Source organism: Rhynchophorus ferrugineus, unplaced genomic scaffold (genome assembly GCF_030347505.1).
Source record: "Rhynchophorus ferrugineus isolate W39M unplaced genomic scaffold, kcgeb_rfMv2 rfM2, whole genome shotgun sequence".
In the NCBI taxonomy this organism is placed as follows: Eukaryota; Metazoa; Arthropoda; class Insecta; order Coleoptera; family Curculionidae; genus Rhynchophorus; species Rhynchophorus ferrugineus.
The window spans coordinates 68,406,937-68,432,276 of NW_027472581.1; the positions used below are offsets into that span (position 1 = coordinate 68,406,937).

Genomic DNA, 25,340 nt, shown 5'->3' on the forward strand with positions numbered 1-25,340 from the left:
AGAATGTACATAGGTAGTAATAGAAAAAAACCAAGGAAAAATATAGTGATATCAAAATGATTGGACAATAAAACACAGCAACGATGAACTAAATATAAAAAGTAAATATGTTCTCTAATGAAAATAAAATACATTATTTAGATGTACAGTTTTTAATTAGGTGGATTAAGCCTCCAGGGGATACCATAGATGCGTTAGAAAAGAGTTAAATGTAAATATAATAAAACAAATCTAACCTACAAACTATTGTGGCTGTTTAATTAACTGTGGTTTAAGTCCTTCGATAATATATGCATTAGATGTACTATAATGTTAAAATAAATTATATTTTATAATATCTTTGTTTCATTATTTTATTTATATTAGAATGTTTTTATATATTAAAGGTAGAATAAGTTATGATGCGTAAAATTTCAACGTTATGTGGCAACATTTTGATCATAAATTGAGTGACACATTATCTCAAGACGTGAGTTCACTGTTAGTTTGACATTGGCGCTGAGTGGAATAGGAGGGCACCAACGCGTGAGGCTCAAGAAATGCGACATCCCCAGTCTCAGTAACAGATTTACGTAGAGGGATATGTAGGGACGTAGGGAGGCCCTCTGATAGAAACTACAGCAAACAAACAGTTTAGAAGATGGACAACACAGTGACTTATAGTTCTGAGAGAGAAAACAATGGCGCAGAATAGAGGAGGGAAAAAATTATTCCGAATGGGCCTAAGTGAGACGATGTGTTTAAATATTCAACCTAGTTTAACGCTTCTTAACTTAAAAAAAACATATATTTTGTTGATTCAGTAGTACGAACGTGATAACGGGTTACGAAAACATCGCATCGGCCAGTAGACTGAAAGGATAGTCCTGCGAAGTGGAAGGATTATGCGTCCTGGACCGGAAGTACGATTGGCCCGCGGGGGGCCCGCGTGCGCCAATGCCCGTGGCCGCCACGCCTTCCGGTCGGCGGCAGGTTGAACTTTTGAAAAATAAATAAGCGAGCGCTGCTCGATTTCACTCGTCATTAATAAAAAATGCGTTTCGCTAAACGCGCTCATCACTAATTCAGTCGATCTGATATATCTGCATAATTGTCTTTAAATCATATTTATCCACATCTACAGCTATTCTATTATTTACTATTAAGTTGCCCCATAAACGTTTCGCGTAATGTTCGGTTGTTTAATGTTTTATGTTTGATAAAAGGTGTCTAATAGGTTCGTCTTTATATTTTTGGATTGATTATCGATGACCAGGAGGTATCTCCATATTCATCGGCTTAGCCAAAAATTTTGCCTCTCTTTTTGACGAAATTTGGAGCACCGAGGGCTTCAGATTTGGCACGGTTAAAGCTTATAAAGAGGAAGAACTTTTAGGCCTAATATTTTTGTGTAATAACCACTACGAATAGGAATTTCCAATAAAACGAAATACGACCAAATCAAGCAACAAAAAATAACCGTCAGATCGGTGATCCATAATATATAAACAAATATTTTACGTTCAAGACAAGACAAACAACTCAACAAGAATCGCTTGTGCTCTGTTTACAAGATATTTAGATTTTTGCAAACAGCTTTTCCAAATTCATAATAGAAATACCCATAAGTCCATTTTTAATTTTAAGAACTCCCATTAATTTGATATCTGGTGAACTCAGAACTAAACTAGAAAAAATTGTTCTTGCCTCAGAACTGGTGGTAATTGGTAAGGTTCTGGAGACATAGCATAGCATTGTATTAGAGGTAATTGTACAATTTATTATATTAACTTCTAATCCATTTCAGATTTCATTAGTAAATGCATTTTATAACAAAGCCGTAACCAAATATTGCAAATAAATATATTATTTATTTGCAATATTTGCAATATTTGTTAATAAATATATTTTCTCATTTGTTGGTGAGTTTTTAGTCCTCATGTCAGACACAAGGCGACATAGAAATCAGTAAAAACGAAAGCCATAGAAGACAAATTAAAGATGAGCTATCTGTAATGGTGAAATTCCAGAATATTACATAAAATGGTAGTTTGAAATAAATAAATTTACTGACAGGAAAAAATATGATAGCTACTATTATAAAACTTCAATAGTGGAATAAATATTTAAGGAACAATGCGATTCTATTTAAAAATATTATCGTTTTATCAAATAAGCTTGTATTTTTTTTATTAAATTTATTATTTTTCAATATATATTTTAGGTGAAAAATATGTAGAAAAGATAAAAATTATATTAATACATAAATAAAGTAATAAAAATATGTATGTTAGATAAAGTGAAACTGATTATGTTACGTAATTAGCTTAGATGGGACATACGGGATAAATAGAAGAAAATATGAATTATTAGTTTAGCATAGCTTAAAACCATGGATATTCGGTTTTGCCGTTGATTTGGATGCTTTACCAGGTGGTCCTCATGACTTTTTCGCTTTGAATGATCGTAGCGGATCCACATCCACTTTTCATCACAAGTAACAATATGACGCAAAAACCTTTCCGATTTTGCCGTTAAAACTGCATTTCACATATAACCAAACGCCAATAAATGTTCCTTGGCTTCAATTCATACGATACAAAATATCCCAGCTTTTGTATCATTCCCATGTTTTTCGATTGGAAATGATTTCTTGTGTTAGTCCCAACAATTTGATATTTTTTTCTTGCGTTTTACATGGATCGCTCTTTGTTTTTGGTGCCAAAATCAGCACTTTTTGTTGTCAAAACGTCGAAATCAGTTCACATCATCATTTACGTGTTGAAATGCAGCTAAAAAGCGTCACACACTTTCACGTCACTACAGCAGCCTTTTTCTTCAAGTTAAAGTAACAAAAGTAAAACTAAAACCTTATTTAGTATACATACAAGCTCTTACCTATACTAAAAAGCTATACTAAATAATACATTCAGACATTTCAGCATCAACATTTACATAGCGTGCTTATAATTGCTGATAAAATGAAAGCAAATACAGATAGGTATGAAATAATGTCAATGTCGCAACAGTGCATTTTGTTAGACTGGTAAAGGATAAAAAGAAAATTGGAGGTATGCTTCGGTCTGAATGCTATATATGCAAAGAATTTCTTATATAAACTGATAACCAGATAACATGTTATGTAATGTTTTATGTATAAATTATGTTTATGGACGAAGTATTCCCAAATCCAGAAAGCAATCCAGAACGTTAGGGTATAGCAAACCTGCTATGTCTAATGATCTGTCCGTCTAGCACACATTCCATTTCCATCAAATTCTTATTTTACAATATGTTAATCCGGTCCCTACTTCTCTACGGATCTAATGTCTATTCCAAGTTTGTTACACCTAACCAGATGAAACGCATTGTTCGCGAGCTAGTGGACATGATGGAAACTTAGCACCGCGTCACCGATAACCTCCCCTTTTCCAGGCTGAAACGTCCTCATCCGTCGCTGCAGTCATAGCTTTTGCCCCATACCACAGCACGTAGTCGTGTGTTCACTCTAGGTCGCAAATCTATAGTTAATTACACTATTTGTTCTCTCGCCAGGTCCTCGTGCCCAATAACGGCTACCCGGTGGATGGGTGCCATATTCCCAAATTTAATGCAGTAGCATTTTCGACCTACAGGGGTCAGTTGTGAGACAGTTTTAGTTTAGTATATTGGTAAGCCGAGAGGCAGTCCTATATAATCCCGTCCAACTTCTCATTTCAGGGCAAGTCTCCACGAGCAGGTATGCGTCATGCATTCGACCGCCTGGTTTTAGGCCAGGACAAATATAAAAAGGACTGAGAAGTTCATTTGAAAAGTATCATATATTTTATACGTACTATCCTGTATTAGAAGGTACTATATATGATCATGAAATAAAAATCCTGCAGCTATATTACAAAACCCAATAACATCCGTGCCTCTTGTCGGCCTTTAATTAATTATATTTATTATGTCGAAGGCCCCACGCGTAGAAACATTTTTGACCGCCCTCCCTCCCTCCTGTGTAAACATATTTGCATTGAAATTTTAATTAAATTTATGGCAACACAAACGACGCACGAGGAAACCAATCGGATCGGGACGATTCTTCCGTAAAACAAAAAACCGAAACAGCAATCCGGCCGACGTACCTTAGAAAACCCCCGCGGAGGCGGCACCAGGCGTGTCATCCCCACCCCCGAGTCGAATCTTCTTTGCAGGTATGTAGCAATTCGGCCTTATACTTTGTATTTCCTGTTAACTCACGCCGGCCGCCAGGGCCAATCAATCATTTGTCGACTGATAACGTCAAACCGTTTATTCGGTTTATTTTCATTTGTCTATTTTGTTTTAAATATTTTGTTGGCAAGTCAGGTGTGATTTTTAATAAAGTTAAGACGGTGCTTAAAAAGAAAGGTATATCATATACGAATTAATTATGACCGATATCAGGTTTTTTGAAATAGTTTCGTTCGTTCAGTTGGCATGAATATATCGGCATGAATCAAGATCAGGAAGTACCTGCTCCGTCAACTGTCAACAGTGATACAACTCGTTCGTTGGTAAGTAATATAGCTTCTGATTTAGTTATTAATTTTATGATTATTTTATAGAAAAAGTGAGGTTTTCGAAATTATTATAACTCAAGAAAAATATTTTAATACATAAATTAATAAATAGAACAAAACATTTAAAGTTTTGTATATTGATATTTTATAGATATGTGTTATATTAATCTATTTGTCTCATATATCTGTGCTCTTATTTAAAAAATAGGTTAATATTTATATTTATTATTAAGGTTTTTATTTTTTCTTTAAACAACATTTATAATTCAATATATATAAATTATATAATAGAATAATTCATATTTATAATAGTATACTATAAAATAACAAAGCATTGATAGTAAAAAGATTTCTTGTTTTTGATCATCTTGATCCAACAAATTATTTTATATATTATTCTTGGAAACTTTAAAAAATTAAAATTAAAAAATCATTAAAAAAAATTTTATTAATTAATTTTTGTATAGCTAATATTCCTTCAGTTTGCTCTAAATATCTTAATCTGTTATTATTAATGAAGTATACTGGATGTAATTGACATACGTGTTAAATGAAATTACATAATATACATATAATATATGTAACATTTAATTGAAACAACAACAAAAGTAATTTAACATTATATTTAAGTAACCTGAAAATCTTGTAAATAGCGATTATTATTTTGCGCTGCATATTACTATATTCTTATTAGGTTTATAATCAATGTTTTTTATCTCATCATGTAATTTTATTACATGAATATTTTCAGCACTTGTGTATATACTGCTACGGTCAAAAAATAGAAGTGTTCATTAAGCATTCCTTTCGCTGGGTTAAACTATCAATATGTGATATTATTTGCGTGATATTTATTGTTTATTGTAAGTTAAATTGATTAAAAGCCGAAATTATGCAAAAAAGGCTCTAATAAATTTCAAATTGAAGATTTAAATATAATTCTACAAATCTAATTCAACAATAATTGATTGGAAAAATGATGGTACAAACACATTATTCGAATTATTAATCAAAGCAGAAAACTTTAACCAACATACGAAAATGCAATAACAATATCACTCTAAAAAACGAATTAAGAGGAGCATCAAAAACAAAGCAAGAGGATTATGAAGTATAATCTAAACAATTTAAGAATTTAAAACAATTATTAAACTATAGGTGTTTATACAGAATAGTTCAAAATAATATACTTTAAGCCAAAAATAAAAACAAATATGCAACTTCTTAAAAAAAACGAAATTATGCATAAGTAATATAAATTTCTCATTCATGTGGTAAGCATAGACACCATTCACCTAAAGTAATGTCACCGTCATGTGTCTTGTTTCTTCTCTTTTATTCAGACTTAAAGCTAAGAAATCATTATTATTTACGAGGAAATTGTTTAATTATAAGAAATCTACATTAATATAACGATTGTTTTTAGTAGCATATGGTAATGCTAACTTAAATGAAACAAGTTGTTGAAAGTCATAGTGAATAGTCATGTGAATATGGGGTAGAAGGCAAAAAAACTTAGTTAACTAAAAGAAGAAATATGTAAAATCTCGAAGTTGATAGTTTAAATTATACTGAATTATTGTTGAATAGTTTTGTGAGTGTTATTATTCTTACTTGTAGTGTGCAATTTACTGATTAGAATCAGAATTATGACAGGGAACCTAAATAATAGGTTTGGCTAATAAAGGTTGTTTATTATAACAGATTGACATATTTAGACAAGATAACCCATAAAAGGAATTAAGGCTTTTATTAATTAATAATAGGTATAATACTACAAGTTCTGCAACTGACATTACGACAGAAAAGCGAGAATTTATGAACTTCTCGACGGCTGTGATTATGAATTCACAGGCTAGTAGCACTACTATTTCTCAATGTATTTAGTTCACATTCAACATATAGAAAAACACTCCGTTACATAGAAGAGAGACACAGTCCTTGAGAGACAGACATGAGCCTTTCAGCGTCTTGTTGGATTTGATCTCGCCATAGTAAAAGGAGGTTGAGATGTATCAAGTATGTAACTTTTAGAAGACACGTATTGGGAACTTTTTCAACCGGCACTTTGGTTTCAGTAAAGAAATGTTTACAGTAGAAAATTAGTATCGTTTGGGCTTTTACGGATTAATTTACAGCTTCTAAAATTTTATATTCGTCATATACAACCCTATGGAACTTTAGACTAGATTTATCTTCTAGTCGAAAAGAATCATTGACTTTGAATTGGAATGATTGGTTTTCCAAGTATGAATGTATGAAATTTAATCCCTTGAAAATTAGATATTATACAATATTACATTATGTCAAAGACACCAGTGAGGTCCACCAAGACTGCCCCTATGAGGCTATGTCCTAAAAAGTACTGTTTATTTCTCCTACTAACCTCCCAGCTTGACAAATTGGCGAGTGTTGGCTCGAAGTCCAAACTGCTCACCTTGGAGCGTATTTTCCACTGTTGCGGCTTCAATAAGAACATACAGAATTACTCCCTTAACGATTTTTGTTAATGAACCTGAGTTCTGAGTTCAACTCCCATTTTTCTCCCTCTCTCGGAATAACAGCAATATAAGTGTATTTCCTGATAGTTGAATATACGTCGAGAGGTTATACCATTGCGATCGGGTACTTTTTGAAGTCTAAGTTTAAAGAGCACTTTACTTTTTATGAGGAGGTGAAAAATTGGATGAATTCTTAGTCGAGGAATTCGTAGTAGAGGAATTTTTTTGAATAGAATTAACTATAAAAAAGTAAACTATAAGTTAAATATATATAAAATCCTAATCCCTTTTAAATATCGATCGTAATTAAGTGTACAATCCAATCTATTACCGAATTACCATTAGCATCGGCAAAAAGCGATAACAGCCGTCAAAGTGACAACATCAAAAATCAATCGGTCGAATTCGCCCGTAGCAAAAGTAAAGGCAAACAATGGCCTATTTTATTTCTTAGGCGGCTTTTGAAAAGCGCTTCACCTACCAGCCATCACCTAATGACATTGTTCCCTAAAAAAGGACAAAATAATGGAGACCGTAACCGACGGAAAAGCAAACAATGGAAAAGTGACACCGCAAACGGGAATTCGGGAACTAATAGTGGTCCGTGGGGCGTCGAAACGAAAATAAAATAAATAAGCTAAATTGGCGAAATTAATTAGTGATATTTCGTCTAGCACGTGTATGTATACACAGCAACAATAATATGATTTATTTTTACATCATGTTATTATATGCTCATTTTACATGTTAACATTTATTAGCTAAAAATTATGAATTAGTGTTATATTTACATAAAGCATTATCTTCATTTTATTTTGAAAAACTGAATTTGCAAATACAATGATCAAGACAATCATCGAGAATAGAAAGATTGATACACAGCTTTCAGAATATTTATTTTATATATGGTCAAAGTAATTCCACTCCAAGTTTAAAAGTTTTCAATCAGCGATCTTTAGGAATTTTACCTAAATCATCTCGAAAGCAAAGGTTTTTTGAACTCGAAACTTAATGAAAATATAAGTGATTTTGTTTTCATCAAAATACTGAAACAGCTGTTTTACGCAGAACTGGGTAAAATACATGCTTTGCTTTTGATAAAATTCAAATTACTAAATATCTAGTCGTGTATACAAAATATAATATTATAAAACATATTTTTTGTTAAGTGTAAAAATTAAAAAAAAAATAAAATTTTAATGTGCACTGAGTTTTACTTATAACGTCACTGTTGAGATGCGCGAGAGAAAACAAGGTTGTAAATTAAATACAATTAATTTTCTCTCTTCCTTGAGTAAATTAATACCCAAAGACGAGTTATTTAATTGATAATAAAGAATACATACATTTAAAAGATATTACTTAACACGTCATTGGAAAAGGATTATGATTCAAATCGCATATACTTACTATTAAGGAATAGTGTAGATTGGCTAATGTAGACAGGAATTCTATGCTTTTAATAATAATTCAATTAATACAATAATTTCTTCAATTAATGCTCATTTAATAATTCCTTCTTCATTCAATTCAATAGTTTCTTCTCCTCCATTCTCGATAACACTCTCTCAGCAATACTTTATTCTTCTCATTTTCCAACTCTTTCCCTCCGTATTCATGCAAATTACTGTCAGACTGTCTTCTCGTTGTGGATGCACAGTGTTTTATCGCTGAAGCTCCTCCCTTGGGTTCTTGGTGGTCGTGGACAAGGCTGATCCAAGAACCCTTTTCTGGACCCCGATTCGCTGAGAATATCGGTGTGGGAAACACTCTTCCAACTAGGAACTTCTCACGCTGATAAAACATGTGCGTTTCAGACTCTTAAGTCTTCTTGGTATTTATGGTTATAGGCGCCATAAGGAGTCCTCTACCAGGTCTACCATCCGACACGTTTCGTCTAGCCTCGGTACCTCAACGCTCGTTATCCTAAACACTCAACAACGAGCCGATGGGAACCATCCTTGTTGAACACGTCTGTTCTGTTTAGTTGGTATCTTTTTACCTGTCTATATTTACCAGACGTTCAATATACTGCGAACGTTATGTTTTTTATCAGGTCATAATTCTTTTCCATGCCATAAATATTAAAAACTTCAGTTAAAAGGTCTTATAAATTAGACCCTCTAATAATAGAACCGAAAGAATTCTACAATTAGCGTAATTCACATTTTATATGGCTGTCCCAACCATTCATAATAAATTTGCGTCGCACATACTGCCTGCCTAGAAACAATAAGGTTCAAAATAATATCAATACTGTTCCCAATCTTACAACCACACAGCTTTTCTCAAACTCATATGAATAATTACAACAGTAGCAACAGTAACCAAATTAGATCAAATGGTTTTACTCTTTATCTTTAATCTTCTGACCGAGCCATCATCTAGGATCTGGAGAACCTCTATATTAATGTTCTGATGAAGCCTCTACTCATATCTTTGGGCATAGTTCGTAAAAATAAATAAAAAATAAAAATTGTAATCAAATATAAATTAGCAAATACAGTAGACAGAATATAACAAATCAACTCCAATAGATAAATATACCCCAACACTAGATTTTTTAATGTTCTATCACACGAACAGCATCCTGTTGGGGAATGAATAAAACCTGCTAAAGAAAACAATCGTTCTACATATTCTGACGAGCACAATCTTATATTGTTATATTATATGAATACATTTTGATATTTAGATAGCGTTCGCGCATGCTATAATTTTTGTTTTTGTCGTTTAGGAACTTTTTGATGTCTGTGATTGATCTATTGCTATTACTGTATGGAAAAAGTTCTTCTTTACTAATACTGTTGCTCCTGTTACTCTCAGACATTGTTTGACTTTTTTCTGTTTTTTTATTATTATTTTTGTAATTTAACCTCTAAAGCATGAATTACAAAATTTTGAATTATTTGCTTCTTATTTATTGTAGTGTTTTCTGGCAACCAACGTACTTTCTAATTATGGCGAATCCCAAAATAACTCCATTTATTTCAGGTGGTTTATCAAATCTTCAAAAAATTACCTGATTGATAGCGGCTTAACATTTAACACAAGTTGCCTGGAGATTATCATGGACGCAATGATCACACTGTATCAATCACTGTGTGGCACATAATGCCGTCCTGTTCCTCAAATACTGTTCACGGCATAGAGAAATATAAAACTGTCCTATTTAATAAACAAAAAAAAATTAAATTCATTTTACGAGGTTAATTATAATTTTCTATTCTAAATAAATGTAATTGAAATATTTGTAAAGGGTCTAATTAACTGCTTTAGTTAACTCAAAGCCTTAAAATACAATTTTCATCCATTTCTATCAAATCATTTTGATTCCGATACTAAACTGAATCCATACAATATGTCCATACGTTGACCTTAGTTATATTAGACAAATGCATCTGAAACCTACTTTTCAAGCTGTTGTCTATAAAAAGCTAACTGCTAGCTGCACAATTAAGTTCTTATTATATTTGCGCCATCCAGCATGAACTAATCATCGAAACAATTACTTCTAACAACCTTTCTGCCGGCAGTTATGCATTCCTTTGGATAATACATCACCACCAATAACGCTACAAATTGATTCATATACTTTAGATTTCTTTTCTTAAATTATCGATAAATAAACTATAAATATAAATTACTATTATTCTGTAAGATGCAGAATATGAACACCAATTTCAGGATTGCGAATTTTATCGTGATATTACTGTTTATAAAATGGAAGAGCTGTTGGACTTTGTTAAAGAAAATTGTAAATATAGTTCGCTACAGACAAGTATTTTCTCAAACAATTTACTACATATTTTAGCTTTAATAATAACAAGAACGTCTAGGGCATAGTAAGATTAGCAGTAGATTACTAGGTAGTACCTATTGATTGGTAGCTTGAGGACGAGGGGTATAAAAGCCAATTAGGACCAACATTATCTTCTTTTTCTTCTTTCTTTTTCATTTCCATGGAATGTTAATCCCTTGTATCTCTGTTTAATCCCTGTTTAAAATTAACATTCAGAGTACAATGGGCGAACAAATCCAGAGATGCAGTTTGAAAAGCTTTGAACATAAACTAATTCTTCTTTAACATCTATGGCAAAATCAACCTCTTGAGTGAAAAACAAGCAACCTGCAGAAGACATGCATCAAAATCTTAAACAAATATGTGTTATAACAACATAAAAATACTTATAGTTTATACTAAATCCAACATGGTAATTGTAAGCCTAGGCACCATAATAGTAATTAATTCCACTTATAATTAATTATAAAATTACCTAGAAAAATTATTGACTATTTTGAACTTTTTTAAAACAATTTAATTAAAATTAATAAATTAATTTAAAAAACAGTCGTGAGATTTAAATCTACTTGTATCATGGGTAAATCTTTGATTTTAACTTGATAAAACAATGTTCATATTTTGTACCGTATAACGTAGCTCTGTATATTCTCACATAAGTACATAAGTAAATATGTTGAGATGGCTAATCTAATACGAAATACACCCTTATGCCCGGGGTGTGGATTTGTTGACTTAAGTAATTAAATGACCAATGCATCGACTTCGCAGCAGGGTTGAATGGGGTTGGAAAAGGTGCACTTTCGTCGAAATCAGCCGAACAGTAGGTTTTACCGATTTCCCTTCAAACCAACATAAATTAGCAACTGTTTGTGTTTAACTATTAATTAACCTTAATGACAACATATCCAATGAAATAGATATTTGTTTTAGATACAATTATTTTTATTACCTTAAGTAAGTGATATTTCTTTAATTAGCGATATTAAATTGTTGTTCATACATCCACGTATAATCTAAGTTAAAGCTATTTTATTGAGAAATTAAATGTTTTATTGCATATTCCATCTTTCTGGAAGCTTTTGAGTTCTACATTACAAACACGCCCCGAAGATTGCAAGAGATTATACGGTATAAATCGGAAGAGTAATTATGAAGCCGGCTTGGTGGCGCAGTGGTAAAGGCGATGGGACGGCCCTCCTACTGTTGCGATAGCCGCGGGTTCGAATCCTGCTGGGGCATGCTCGTAAATTTATGTTTGTAATTGTTTAATATTTGTGAATGTTCTGGGCAAGAGTGTAAAATCCAGCAAGGAAAGTGATCCCAGTCACGCCAGTAACCAGGCTGGGTAAGACCGGAGGTCTTCTGGGATGATTTCTAAAGTTGGTCATTCGCCAGTCGGTAGGCTTAATGCTGGAGATAACCATATAAGATATTTCCATAATTATGGAAAATAACATTATTTATTATTTATTATGGAGGGAGGGACTTGCATTTAAACGTTTCTAATTGTTTTATATATATATATATATATATATATATGTGACCGAATATGTCTATATTAAATTCCCTATTGGTAGTTGGTTATCAACAAATGATATATACTTAAGAGAATAATATTAGTTATACTTGAGAAACTAAAAATTACATAATTATAGTTGAATAGCTCTAGAACTACTTTCCAAATATTTAGTGATTTTGGTCTGGTTTAGTGTAAACCCTTGAAAATAATTGTTGCCTATAACTAGATACTGCTAGATGTACTAGAAATAACTACTTCTAAAACGTTCTTAATAGTAATTCATTAGATAATAAATCGGCACAAAAGGCGCTACAAATTGATTCATCACTTATTATCTGTAAATAAACTATAATTACCATATATAATTACCATATAATAATAGCATAATTATAATAATTTAATCTGTCAATCGAGCCATCCTTCTTTTTCTTGTGTTTTCTTCTCTTCTAATTCACATCGATTAATATACATCTAGTCATCTCCATTAGTTTTCTCCTTTCCAACTACATTTTTTTCAAGAGAATATCTGTGTAATGTATTGTTCTGATTTTATACCTTTAAAGCATTTTTACATATTCTTTATCCATATTTGACCTAATATCCTTAATCTAACTGATTACTCATTAGTGTGATAAACGGTTTAGTGTATTTTTCAATTCCATTCTTAGAATTTAATAAATTTATTGAGTGTCTAAAGAAATAATATTTATGTAACTTAGCAATTTGTAATAATAATACCGATTGCCATAACAGGTCAATTGAAAAGTCCCCGGCCTACCACAGTAAAACACATTTTTTTGGCAAAATTAGTTCTCTCCAACTTTTCGATACCATTTTTGTACTACAATTTGTCCTTTGCTTCAAAATAGTGCTCAATTTCGGCGATCACCTCTTGATTCAACGAAAATTTCTTCCCAGCGAGCATTTTTTGAGATCTGAGAACAGGAAATAGTCACTGGGGGCCAGATCTGGAGAATACGATGGACGAGGAAGCAATTCGAAGCCCAATTCATGGATTTTTGCCATCGTTTTCACTGACTTGTGACACGGTGCATTGTCTGGGTGAAGCAGCACTACACATTCAGTTGATATCTTTCGAGTGTCTGCTATTTCATTCAATTTCAATTTACGGTCATTCAGAATCATTTTGTGGATTTTTTTTTATAACATTAACGATAATGATCGGTAACAACCTCTTTTGGACGTTCACTGCATTCACCGTCTTCGGTGTTCATTTGACCACGCCTAAACTTAGCATACCAATCCTTGATGGTTGAATTTCCTGGGGCAGTGACCGGAAACTCAACATCAAGCCAAGTTTTGCTTCAACTGTATTTTTTCCCTTCAAAAAGCAATATTTTATGAACACGCAAAATTCCTTTTTTATGCATTTTTTCACAATAAAAAAAGTTGCTTCACTCAAAATGTTATAATTCACAAACTAGTCATCCGACAAAATGATCCGTCAAAAATGTATACACGCATCTTTTGAGGGTTAAGGCTAACTAAAAAACATATGGATTTAATTCTAGTAGCCCCATCTATGTGTCAGGACGGGGACTTTTTTATTGACCTGTTATTTCTGTCTCTTAATCACATAACTACATCTAAATTTCCGTCTCTAAAACGTGGGTGATTATTCATTAAAAGTGTTTGTCCATTAATGATATTTAGTGTCATTAATCGAACAGCGCTTTACACCCCATTCTTTTTAGCTTTCTTATGGGAATCATATTTCAATATAACTGTGGTACAAACAACACATCATTAAGTGTTTCCTGTAATTACTTCTACACTTTCTGCGTACTATATGTGACATACATATAATACTATGTTTAACAACGCTGTTGCCATGTGGATCGAAATTCTAGAATGCACAGCTTTTCTTCAATAATTGGGTTGAGGAGTTTTAAAAATATCTTCTCGAAGAGTATGAACATTATTGGTAGCAAAGATTTTGGTCGATATATTATGGTTTTAGCGCTGGACGATTTATCTGATTTAGGGATCATAATATTTCTACAATAGTGAACTAGATTGCAATATGTATTGCAACAACGTAGCGTAAAAAGTTTTATTAGACCATTTCTTGTCAGTTCATAAACATTATTCGTAATAGATTTTTCTGAATTTTGTTAAAAAGATTTATATAATTTAAGAGAAAAGTATTTAATGTTTCTAGTAATATTTCTAGTAGTAAGTATTTAAAATATTTATTACTGTACTAGACAAATATTTCCGCCTTTTCGCTATCTTTTTTTGTCAGTTCTCTATTATCTATGTGAATCGGTGAGTTTTGATATTTAAATTTATTTATTTAATTGCCAAACGGAATAATCGGTCTCTTGATCAACTCTTAAGTTCTTTTAAGACTAAATTCAGAAAATATTCCAATTTTGCAATATGTTTTTTTTGCTAGCTCTCTACTTCTCTTGGGTAGTCTATTGGCTAGTGCTTTGCTTTTTGATATTGGGATTTCTTCCCCATAATGTAACCCATTTATTCCTATAATAAAGTTATATTCTTTATAATCATTTCCCTTTAGCGATCGTAGCAAATTTAATGTCGTAATAATTAAAAAAAGTATCACGCATCTTATAATTGTTCCTTTTATGCACTAAGTTTTCACTACTTATTTCGTATTTGCAGTCATTTCCTCAATTTCTCAACAAAATAACACTAGATTATCCGTGATTTCTTTATCTCTTATATATCGGCTTATGATAAGTAAGTCCCTAACATGATGATTTTTTGGTTAAGGAATTAGCGAAACTGTATGCTACATAAAAATACTGAGGTATTCTACATTATATTATTTCAAACAACTATAGTTTGGCTATCGAGTTCCTCTAGATAATATCTACTAAATATTTATTTTAATCTGCCACATGAATAAAACCGTTTTATGTTATATTACACAATTATAGTTGCATAAATCTAACAGTTTTTACATCTATAACGCTTTTCTGTACATGATACCCTTACGTTGCAATCAATGGCGATTTGCCATGAAAAGTTTAGTTGGTCAGAACTCCTAATCTATGTCCTAACTATGTCCTGCCTCTCCCGTCATATAATAGCTTATGAATAAATGATTGAGTGACGTAGTAATAAGAGTAGTAATATTTTGAAAAAGAAAAAAACATATTAACAATTGTGTTGTTCATGCCAAGTGCTAACAAAAACCATCAAATGAGAGTTATTTAGCTATGTTATTATAAAGATTTCTCAAAAGTATGAAACATCTTTGTAATTAGAGTTCTGGTACATTTTACCAATTATTTGAAATATTACTGATTATTTCAAAGTTATAAATTATTGTATCACAATCACAATCAATTAATAAATGTACAAGTTTGATGTGTACACGAAACTATGTTACAGTTTATATTATTTTATAGTCTTCAGTTAATTAATGTATTGCTATTATTTATGTTTTAATAAAAATGTTATGTTATTTAAATATTTTCTAGCAGATGAGGAGTCACAGTTCAAGGAAATATACATTTTAAGATGTCGAATAAAAATTCAGGAAATCAATATAAATCTTTTGTCACACTGTCACATTATCTTGTATTAAATTATATGTGGTTGACGTACATAATCATGAATAATATATTAATTATATAATATAAGATTGACTGATTATTAATATAATCACTAGTTTATGAGCTTTTTCCTTTATAAGTGCCTGAACATGCACAGTTTAATTTTTGTCTAATTATTCAAAAAGTAAACGATTTTAAAATCGATTTTCTAATTTCAGGGATGCCTCTTCGGGTCCGCTTCTTATTATCAGTCACATCAAGAGCACTATAAAAGCGCACCACCCGCTGGTAAGTCAATAACATAGAAAACGTCGTTTCTACGGTGCGCTCGACAAAGTCGGCCACAATTTTTAGTTAAAAGAGAATTTGAAAATAATTAGAAAATAAATTGTTTCTCGTATGTCATAGACATATTCCATATAATTTTTCAAACTTTTATTATTTTAGGGCTGTTATAGTGTTTTCTCCATATCGCATATTAGATACAAGTTTAAAAATGAAATTTAAAACACATAATCTTCAAATTTATAATATACCAAAGGTTAAATTTAATAAAAGTTACTGTAATCACTAATTACAACGTTTGATATAACTTAATGTTTTTACTGCTTTTTATTATTGAACAAACACTATGGCTACTATAAATGTCAGAATGGTATTAAACTATTATAGACTAATCTCTCAATAAAGTCTTTAGCAGCTATTATTCTAACACATGGACTGAAAAGTCCCGGGCATAACAAAAAAACGTTTTTTTTGTTCAAAGTTGGCTTTATTCATCAACGTCAAGATTCTCCATCAAGAATCACACAATAATCCCAGCGCCGCTCTAACATTTCACTACCACTTTTCTAGAAAGATTTATCTTTTGCCTCAAATAGGCCCGTCACCAGTTGCTGTCCACTCAGATAACGATAGTTTTGATTCTGAAGTGAAGTCATGGATCCATATTTCATCCATTGTTACATATTGCTCAGAATCATCAACATGTGATTGTTTTTGGTCAACCCTGAGCAAACGGGGCACCCACTTTAAACAGAGTTTTCTTATAGTCAAATGATCATGCAATATAAAACACAGACGTTATTTTGATATCTTTACGATGTTAGCTAATTCACGCAACTTCACTTTTCGACCATTCAAAACGATTGTGTGGATTTTTTTGATGTTTCCTAGTGTTACCACCTCATTTCGACGTCCACTGCGTTTTGCATTATCGGTGTCTCTACGACCACGTTTGAAGTCAACAAACCAACGTTTTATTGTTATTTCTGCTGGAGCGGACCCCTCATAACACTTTTCAAGCCATTGCATGTATCAAGAAGCAGTGTAAAATTAAAACATGAATTTTTGTCACACTTAGCACAATAACTCAGAAACTTATAATAACTGAATAGAATATCATGAAATGTTAACAGCTTTCTTTTGAAGTACTAATTGAAAAAGCAGTTAATGCATTAAAATATCTGTGTTAGGCCCGATACGTTTCAACCCATGTGTTAAACTATTTATTCCTTTATTTAAGCTGTTTACACATTATTTTAGAAAGACTGTAATGCCTCTAAGAATAATCCTAAATATATTTTACAAACGTATTCATTTTACATTTGAGACTTACGCGGTCGCTAATATCTGATATCTAATAACTATTGACTTCCGGATTGGATTGAAGTTTATTGATTAAAACTAGACACATTTTCTAATCGTTACAGATTATATCTATAGTATCTTCTTTGGTAAAGTGTCAATGCAACAAATTTTAATGACATTAGAGTGCAATCAGAAAGATGTTAGCTGTTGATCGTTAACTGTTGTCACTGTAGTAATTACGCTGAAGTCACTGCTGAATGAATACTAATTTCAAAGGGTTGAATCAATCATCAAAAATCAAATCGGACCAAAGAATAAACTAGTATCAGGAGCAAAATACCTCTCCAGATCATTATTTGTTCCACAGATACGTGAATTATTTATAATAAAGCAGATATCAAGAACAATTACTATGCAGTACAGAATTTGCGCTCTAAAATTATTGAATGAATAGTAAATTCAAAGCATTAGAGCAGTGATATTGTTCTAATAAAATACAAAATATACAAAACAGATAAGTATACGTAAAAAAGCTAATTAGATTTAAAAATAAAAGTTATTTTACATATAAAAATATGTTTCATTGTTAAAGTACCATTCGTTACAACTTTCATACTATATTAGGACTTTTCATTACAAATTAATTACAATAATATATATGTTTTTTAGATATAAGAACGGCTATTGTCAATGGTTCTATTTAATTTGACAACACCTATTCAAAAATTTTGGTAAACATATTTTGTTATTTAACACAAACAATCATTTACTGAAAAGAATATCCCCAAATTATTTGCAATAAAATATTTATTGCGCAAAGTTTTATTGCATTATTTCTTACAACCTGGGCTATCTCAGAACCATAAAGTTTGATTTTAACATATTCTAGTAAACTTGCTTTGACACAGACAAAAAGAACGTAATTGCAATAATTATTTCAAGACTTTCTCATACATAATAAGAATTATCTACTACATCAAACATTATTCAACACAGTGTTAGTGTATATACAAGAAGTGGGAATACATAGAAACAAGCACATTATGTACCACATGAAATTAATGAAAAAAATACTAAAAATCAAAAATATATTTTTGAAATAATATTTGAAAAAGAAAAGAAAGTATTTTGAATCGAATTGTTACTGGAGGAAATGCAAGAATACTAAAATATAAAATCAATATTCAATGCGACATAATAATTGATTATGTGTCTGATGTAATAACAAAGTGTGGTTTTATAAGAGTTTCTGAAATTTTCTACTATTGGTAGTAGGTTCAAAACATAAATGACAGGAACAGCTAGACCGTGGAACATTACACAAATATATATTCTAGCAATCCCAACAGGCGTGTCCTTGTCCAACATTGACTTATCGTTTAGATGGAATTATTTATTTTAACAATAGAACAGACATTAGGAGTATTATTAGGTATATTTTGATCAGCCATATTTATTTGTCGAGATGTGAAGTATCAACGTAAACAATTGTTAAAAATTATGTTAGTTATAAAAAAAAGTATTCCCTGAGTTATTATTGAGTTATTCACCATATTATAATACACTAATTAATTATAAAACACTCAAAATTGCGATTTTGATGTTCATTACTTTTTTTGTTTGATTTGAAGGCATCTGACGAAGCCCATCAACTACTTTTAGAAACTTGTATGATGCTGCTCGACCGTATCCAGTTTAGGTTTTAACGATTTAAGTGGTGACTTTAATCGTTCAAGAATAATATAATTATATTATAATTAATTTACAATAAATATCCAAACGAAGAAAAAATTAATGAATGAAAAATGCTACTACATGAATTAACTGAAAATGTTATTTCGAACCGCTTCAACATCGCGCTTTCATTGCCGTCATGCAAAACAATAAAAGTTTTCTGTGGCTTATCGTAACGATGAAAAACGACTCAATAATCTTATGCATAAAAAGTTATCCATGGCCATAAAGTTTTACTGTACATAACACGTAGGCTGAAAAGTCCTGGGCGTAACAAAGGAAACGCGGTTCTTTTGTTCAAAATTGGCTTTATTCATCAACGTAATCTCCATCAAGGGTCACACAATCATTCCATTAGTGCTCTAACATTTCAATATCACTTTTATAGAACGATTTATCTTTTGCCTCAAAATGGGCCTCAGTTTCAGCAATAGCATCTTCATTTGAGTAAATCTGGCGAATACGGTGGATGTGGGAGCAATTCAAAGTTCAATTCATGTAGTTTTGTCGTTGTATTTTTAATAATTATTATTTATTTATTAAATAATTTTGGCATTTTCCCCGTCAAGATGATCACTCTTAGTACAACAACTCACAAAGTTATCAGTAAAAAGCGGTGAATGCAATAAAACTATCGCCATCTATATGTTAGACCCGGGACTTTTCAGTCCATGTGTCATGTGGTTATGCAAGGTGTAGTGTATTACGAGTTGTTAAAACCGAATGAAAACCAAACTATGAAACTGGCACTGCAGCTGTCCACCGACAGTAATTGAAGAAACTGAATATAAAAAATAGCGGGAATCAGACCTACGTTGCAACTGTTATAAAATAATAATATAATGTTATCGCCATGTCACCAAGAAGTTAAGAAAAAAAAAGAAAAAAAGTTACAGAAAATTATATGATTACAATATTTTGATTAATACATCTTTAATAAATTCTAAAAGTAAAAGTATTTTTAAAATGAAGCAATGATCATAATACGCGCAAGCACCTAAAATATATAATAATATACTTATATCAGGAGTGTTTGCTTTCATTTGGTTCAGATAAAATATATAAATCTGAACCAAATGTATATTAAAAAAACATATCGAAAAATTCATTAATTATTAGAATGATGCATTAATTATTTCAGGGTGGAAAGCTCAATAATTTAATATTATAATTTTATAAAATAATTTCATTTTAGAGAAATAAACATCTTTTGTTTACACATTGAAGTTCGAACAATATCAGAATGCCTAAAACTTTTAAAAAATTGTTAATAGAAACTGAATTTAACGTTTTTATTATGAAAATAAACTATTTATAATAATCGAGCTTATTTCTGGCAATGGACAAAAATTAATATTTAGATCATTTATAAAAAGAAAATCAACTGTTAAAACCTTATTTACTATTTAAAAATAATAACTTTTTCTAATAAAAATATCCATCTTTTTTAAACTAACGTCTCAGACGAAAGCTGCTCGAAAAGCAATCCCTGTTTTTCCATAACCCTCCGTGCCGTAGCTTAAGCTAAAAGCTATTACTATTTTTTCCAGGCGTATTCCCGACTGACTGGAGAGAGCTCTGGCAACAAGAAGGTAAGTGAATAAACGTAAAACATAATACAGTATCATCAATTATTAAAAGGACGAAATGAACAGTGCTTAACCCTCTTGATACCCGATGGTGAATTACCTTAATGACCTTTTTTAAACATTTTTTAAAACGGTCCGTTGCAAAACAGACTTGAAACATTAAAATTCAATGAACTCCTTAATTTAATTTAAATTAAACCCTCGTTTCTTCATGTTATTCTTTTATTTCTTTCTATTTTTAAATTCTTGTTAAGGTTTCTTTCGCCTTCTATTATTCTTCCTTCTATTAAATTAACTATTAAAACTTAAAATAATAATAAAAATATTAATATATTATAATATTAATCTATTGAATTATATTTAAAATAATTTATATTGTAAAATTAAGCAGTACTAAAAAATTAATTAGTAATTAGTATTAATTTCTGAAGAATAACAAAATTACAATCAATTAATTTAGTTTTTTATATTAAAATGACTTATGCTTAAATATATTAATTAAATTAGAAAATGTAATTATCATTTATTTTAAATATACATGGATTTTAATAAATTAGTACTAAATTATTATTTTAATAACTCAATATTCATTTATCAAAATGTTCATAACTTGTGAGTATACATAAATATATAAAATATCCTCCTAATATTTTCCATACATTCTTACATACACTTCTAATCGAAAACGGAGCGTAATTTTGCTCTATGATAATTGAAGTGTTGATAATTGATTTATTGGCTGTAATTTGTATTGATTATTTATATTAGTTTTTAATTAGTAATAATAATATTTAATCAGTAATATATATATATATATATATATATATATATATATATATATATATATATTAATCTCTTAGAACGTCAACAATCTTGACATGTAGAAGATCACTTTAGTAAGTGATATGCTGTACATCAGTGATATATTGACATTAAATTGAAAATTACGTCAATATTGAATAAGCACTTATATTTGAAGAAGATTGTGAATATAACTCTACCCCATCGTCAGACATCATTGACACAAGACATTGACAGAACACGTATTAGAATTTTCCAAAAAGTATAGATCTTGATGACCAAAAAGGTGAATATGGATACATGAAGAGGCAGGTACTAAGGAGGATGAAATTATTTGCACTCTATTGAGTGCAAAGCCACATAATAAGACGATTTTATATGTATCATTACTGAATGTCAAATAAGTTAAGTCAGTTGATAAAGACAAAACCAAAAAAGAATACACTGATAATGAATAAGAAAGATATATGAAATTATAATAATGACAATAACTCTTATAAAAATTGAAGCAAATAATAACCGAAAAAGCTCTTATCGAGCATATTACATTAATTATCAATTAATTGAATAATAGCGCACATACGTTGTATATGTTTGACCTAGAATCCTCTGGCTAGAACTTGTTTCGTTCCATGTGAAATGACTTTTTTGGAATATGCTTTACTTTATTTGAATGAACCTCAAAATGTTTCTAGGCCATTACAATAAGATATTTATTTAGAATAGTATTAATTAATTGCCAGAAATATGGGAAAAAGTTATAGTTTCAGTTGAACAATATTTTTAATTATGTATTTATTATTTGCCTTAATGAAACAAAGCTATATTTCTAACAAAAAAAATGTGTTGCAGTTGATGCGTTCGGATCGAATATCTATCAAAATCTGAAAATAAAAATGGTAATGGGAATAAAAACCTACTTTACTAACTCTTAAGATATTTACTTATGACGATCCATTCCCTATAGCCTGTTCAAGAAATATTTTTAAAAATAAATGAAATTTTTGATAGTCACTGATACTTATATTTTAAATAAGTAAATACTTTAATACAGATATAAAATATTGGGAAAAATGGAAAAAAGTACTGCCTAGTGACCAATAGTAATCATAATGTAATATAATGTAATACAATTGTATTATATTTTATGGAAATAATTGCTTCAAATTAATTCACATTCCTGGTAGGAATAAACTAATACTAGTACTATTTTGAAAATTAGAAATAAGTCACTAAATAAGTGCCGATTGAAAACTATCAGTCTTACAAACTTTACTCATCCCATTCTAAAGTTCTAACCAATTTCGACCAGAAATGTTTCGAGCAACCTGTTCAGAAAAACATCCCAAACAATCTGATAAATAATTCCAAGCTGCTAATGCAAGTTAATTACACCAGCGTAATGGAAGGTCGGCAAATTCCCACGTTCTCATTGAAATCCCCGCGGAGCAGTGCCCATCATTTAGGGGTTTGAATAATTAATTTACCGTGTAGATATCAACAGGTTAGGTATTTTGGCTCCTCCTTGATCGAAGTTCGATTTTCCGACTTTTATCACCATTTTACTTAAGTGAAACTTATTTTATTAATACAAAATCGGTTCTAAAGTAAATCCGTTAATATCACCTTAACCAAGATTTTCTCCATAATACTGAGGTTCATTCGGAAAGCATGATCTAAAAATAGGCATTTGCGATATTACCAAAGGAGAAGGGTTACTATGGAATTAATTGCATTATTTATGGATTAATAAAGAAGGTCTTGGATATTCAACATAACCGATATATGTTTGTTATAAATTTGTAGCAGCTCATTGCATTTATTTTATTTGCAATTTTATATTATATTAGTTATTTAATTTTGAATAATTTCAAATGTTGGCTCATATTTCAACTTACCTTACTATTTTATTAATAGAAATAAAAGGAAAACGAGTGTCGCCATGTCTGGTATGGTGAGTTAGTGAGATAAACAACACATTTAATGAACAATTCATAATACACCTTTAACTGATAGAGAAACGTACGTCGAACGTTACTGTTTATAATAATGTATTAACAATTTTAGCCGACATTAACTCTTCACATGTTTTTTTAAAATATGCATGTTTCAATTTTAACGATGATCATTTAATTTCTCAGGATCGATGATCATTACCACAATTAGATATTATCTTTAAATATCACATATTTCATAAAGAGATTTTTATGTTAAAAAAATACTTTTTCTCCATAAATTATGTTATAATGGACGTGTTATACCACAATTTATGAACTAATTATGAATTCTAGTAATCGTCTAGTAGTCAGAATTTGACCAGGACTACTTCAAGTTAATTATGTTTCCTTTAAAAAAAATTAAATATTTTTTTCAAAAACTTTATTTCCTAAACCATTTTAATATCAAAATTAATTTATTGATATATGAAATTATATAAATCACCAAAAAATAAAGCTTTTTCACTAGTTTTTAACCTTTTAAATAATATAATGCATTCATTCTCACTAATTACTCTATTAAATCATGCATGGACTGAAATAATTATACAAGACTAAAGTTAATTGGAATTATCTATTAGTATTTCAAATTATTTAAAAAATAGAAAATATTTCTTTTCAAAATGTTCGTTTTAATAGTTCAAACTCCTGATTTCTACTCTATGTAGAAACGACTGCTTTGCTTCAACAATAGTATAAACATATATTCAAAGTTATGTTTCGCATATAAAAATGCTATACACATTTTTTAAGATAATATTTTATGGAAAATTTATTTATTTTCACTTTTTTTAATATTCTACGGTCTTATAATATTCATAATACTTTTTTATCTGAATATAACTTTGTTCAGCCATATTTCCATCAATGCTGAAAAAATCATAAGCAACAGACAAGTCTAAACAAATATTAAATCAGAGTAGCTATATTTTTAATAAGAATTTGCATTGCTTATATTTTTCCGTTAATGTTCTTGAGGCAGATTTAAAAATTTACAGGAAGAAAACAGTGAATTATGGTAGATTGCTTAACGTACTTGATTATTATATTAACTCCACTTTTCGGTGCCAGTCGCAGTACTTTACAGCCTCAAATGTTTCTTGGCTTGGTGGAGAAAGAAACCAATGATCTGATTTGCAATGGCATTTTTATCACAGTTTAGGTCATTTTCTTTCTTTTTGGATTTTTTAAACATTAATTCAAATAAAATGTTAGTTGTCGCAAATAATATTCAAAATATCAAATATGACAGTGTAGTAATTATCGTTAGGCCTCAAAACATTAATATTACCTCTAATGGATGAATGTTGCTAATAATTTAATATAAATAAATTTTGGATTATAATGTATATTTATGATTTAATTTGTTGTTATAATGTTAGGTATACTGATGTTTACTATATACATATTATTAATTATTACACAATGTTACTGTAAATAAGAGAAAACAATTAAACAGCTTTTGTTACAGGAAACAGTTGTGAACCCGATGACGCTGAGCAATATGTACCAGAAACAGATTATCAAACCCTTCCAACAAACGGTAACTATACTAAATATTTTTTTATTCTTTATATTACATATATATTTCATTTTTTCGTTAGATAACTTTCTATGTAAAATAGTATATAATTCATAACTATGTTGCTATTTCAAAATAACTTAATGTATGTATGTAAAATTATTAATTTAAAACATTAAATAATTAAAGATTCTACAGAAAGGTTATA

The 25,340-nt window shown here is 30.2% G+C and overlaps 1 protein-coding gene across 1 annotated transcript in view; it reads left to right on the top strand.

The window, feature by feature from the left end:
• The first annotated feature begins 4,244 nt into the window (after positions 1-4,244).
• Ets96B (ETS variant transcription factor Ets96B) overlaps positions 4,245-25,340 on the top strand; it is a 43,362-nt gene continuing 22,266 nt past the window's right edge. Inside the window, exons 1-4 of the mRNA XM_076395420.1 lie at positions 4,245-4,520; positions 16,118-16,187; positions 20,774-20,815; positions 25,082-25,153. Of these exons, the coding sequence (XP_076251535.1) occupies positions 4,458-4,520; positions 16,118-16,187; positions 20,774-20,815; positions 25,082-25,153 (247 nt within the window). The 5' untranslated portion in view covers positions 4,245-4,457. The remainder of the gene's footprint in view (positions 4,521-16,117; positions 16,188-20,773; positions 20,816-25,081; positions 25,154-25,340) is intronic.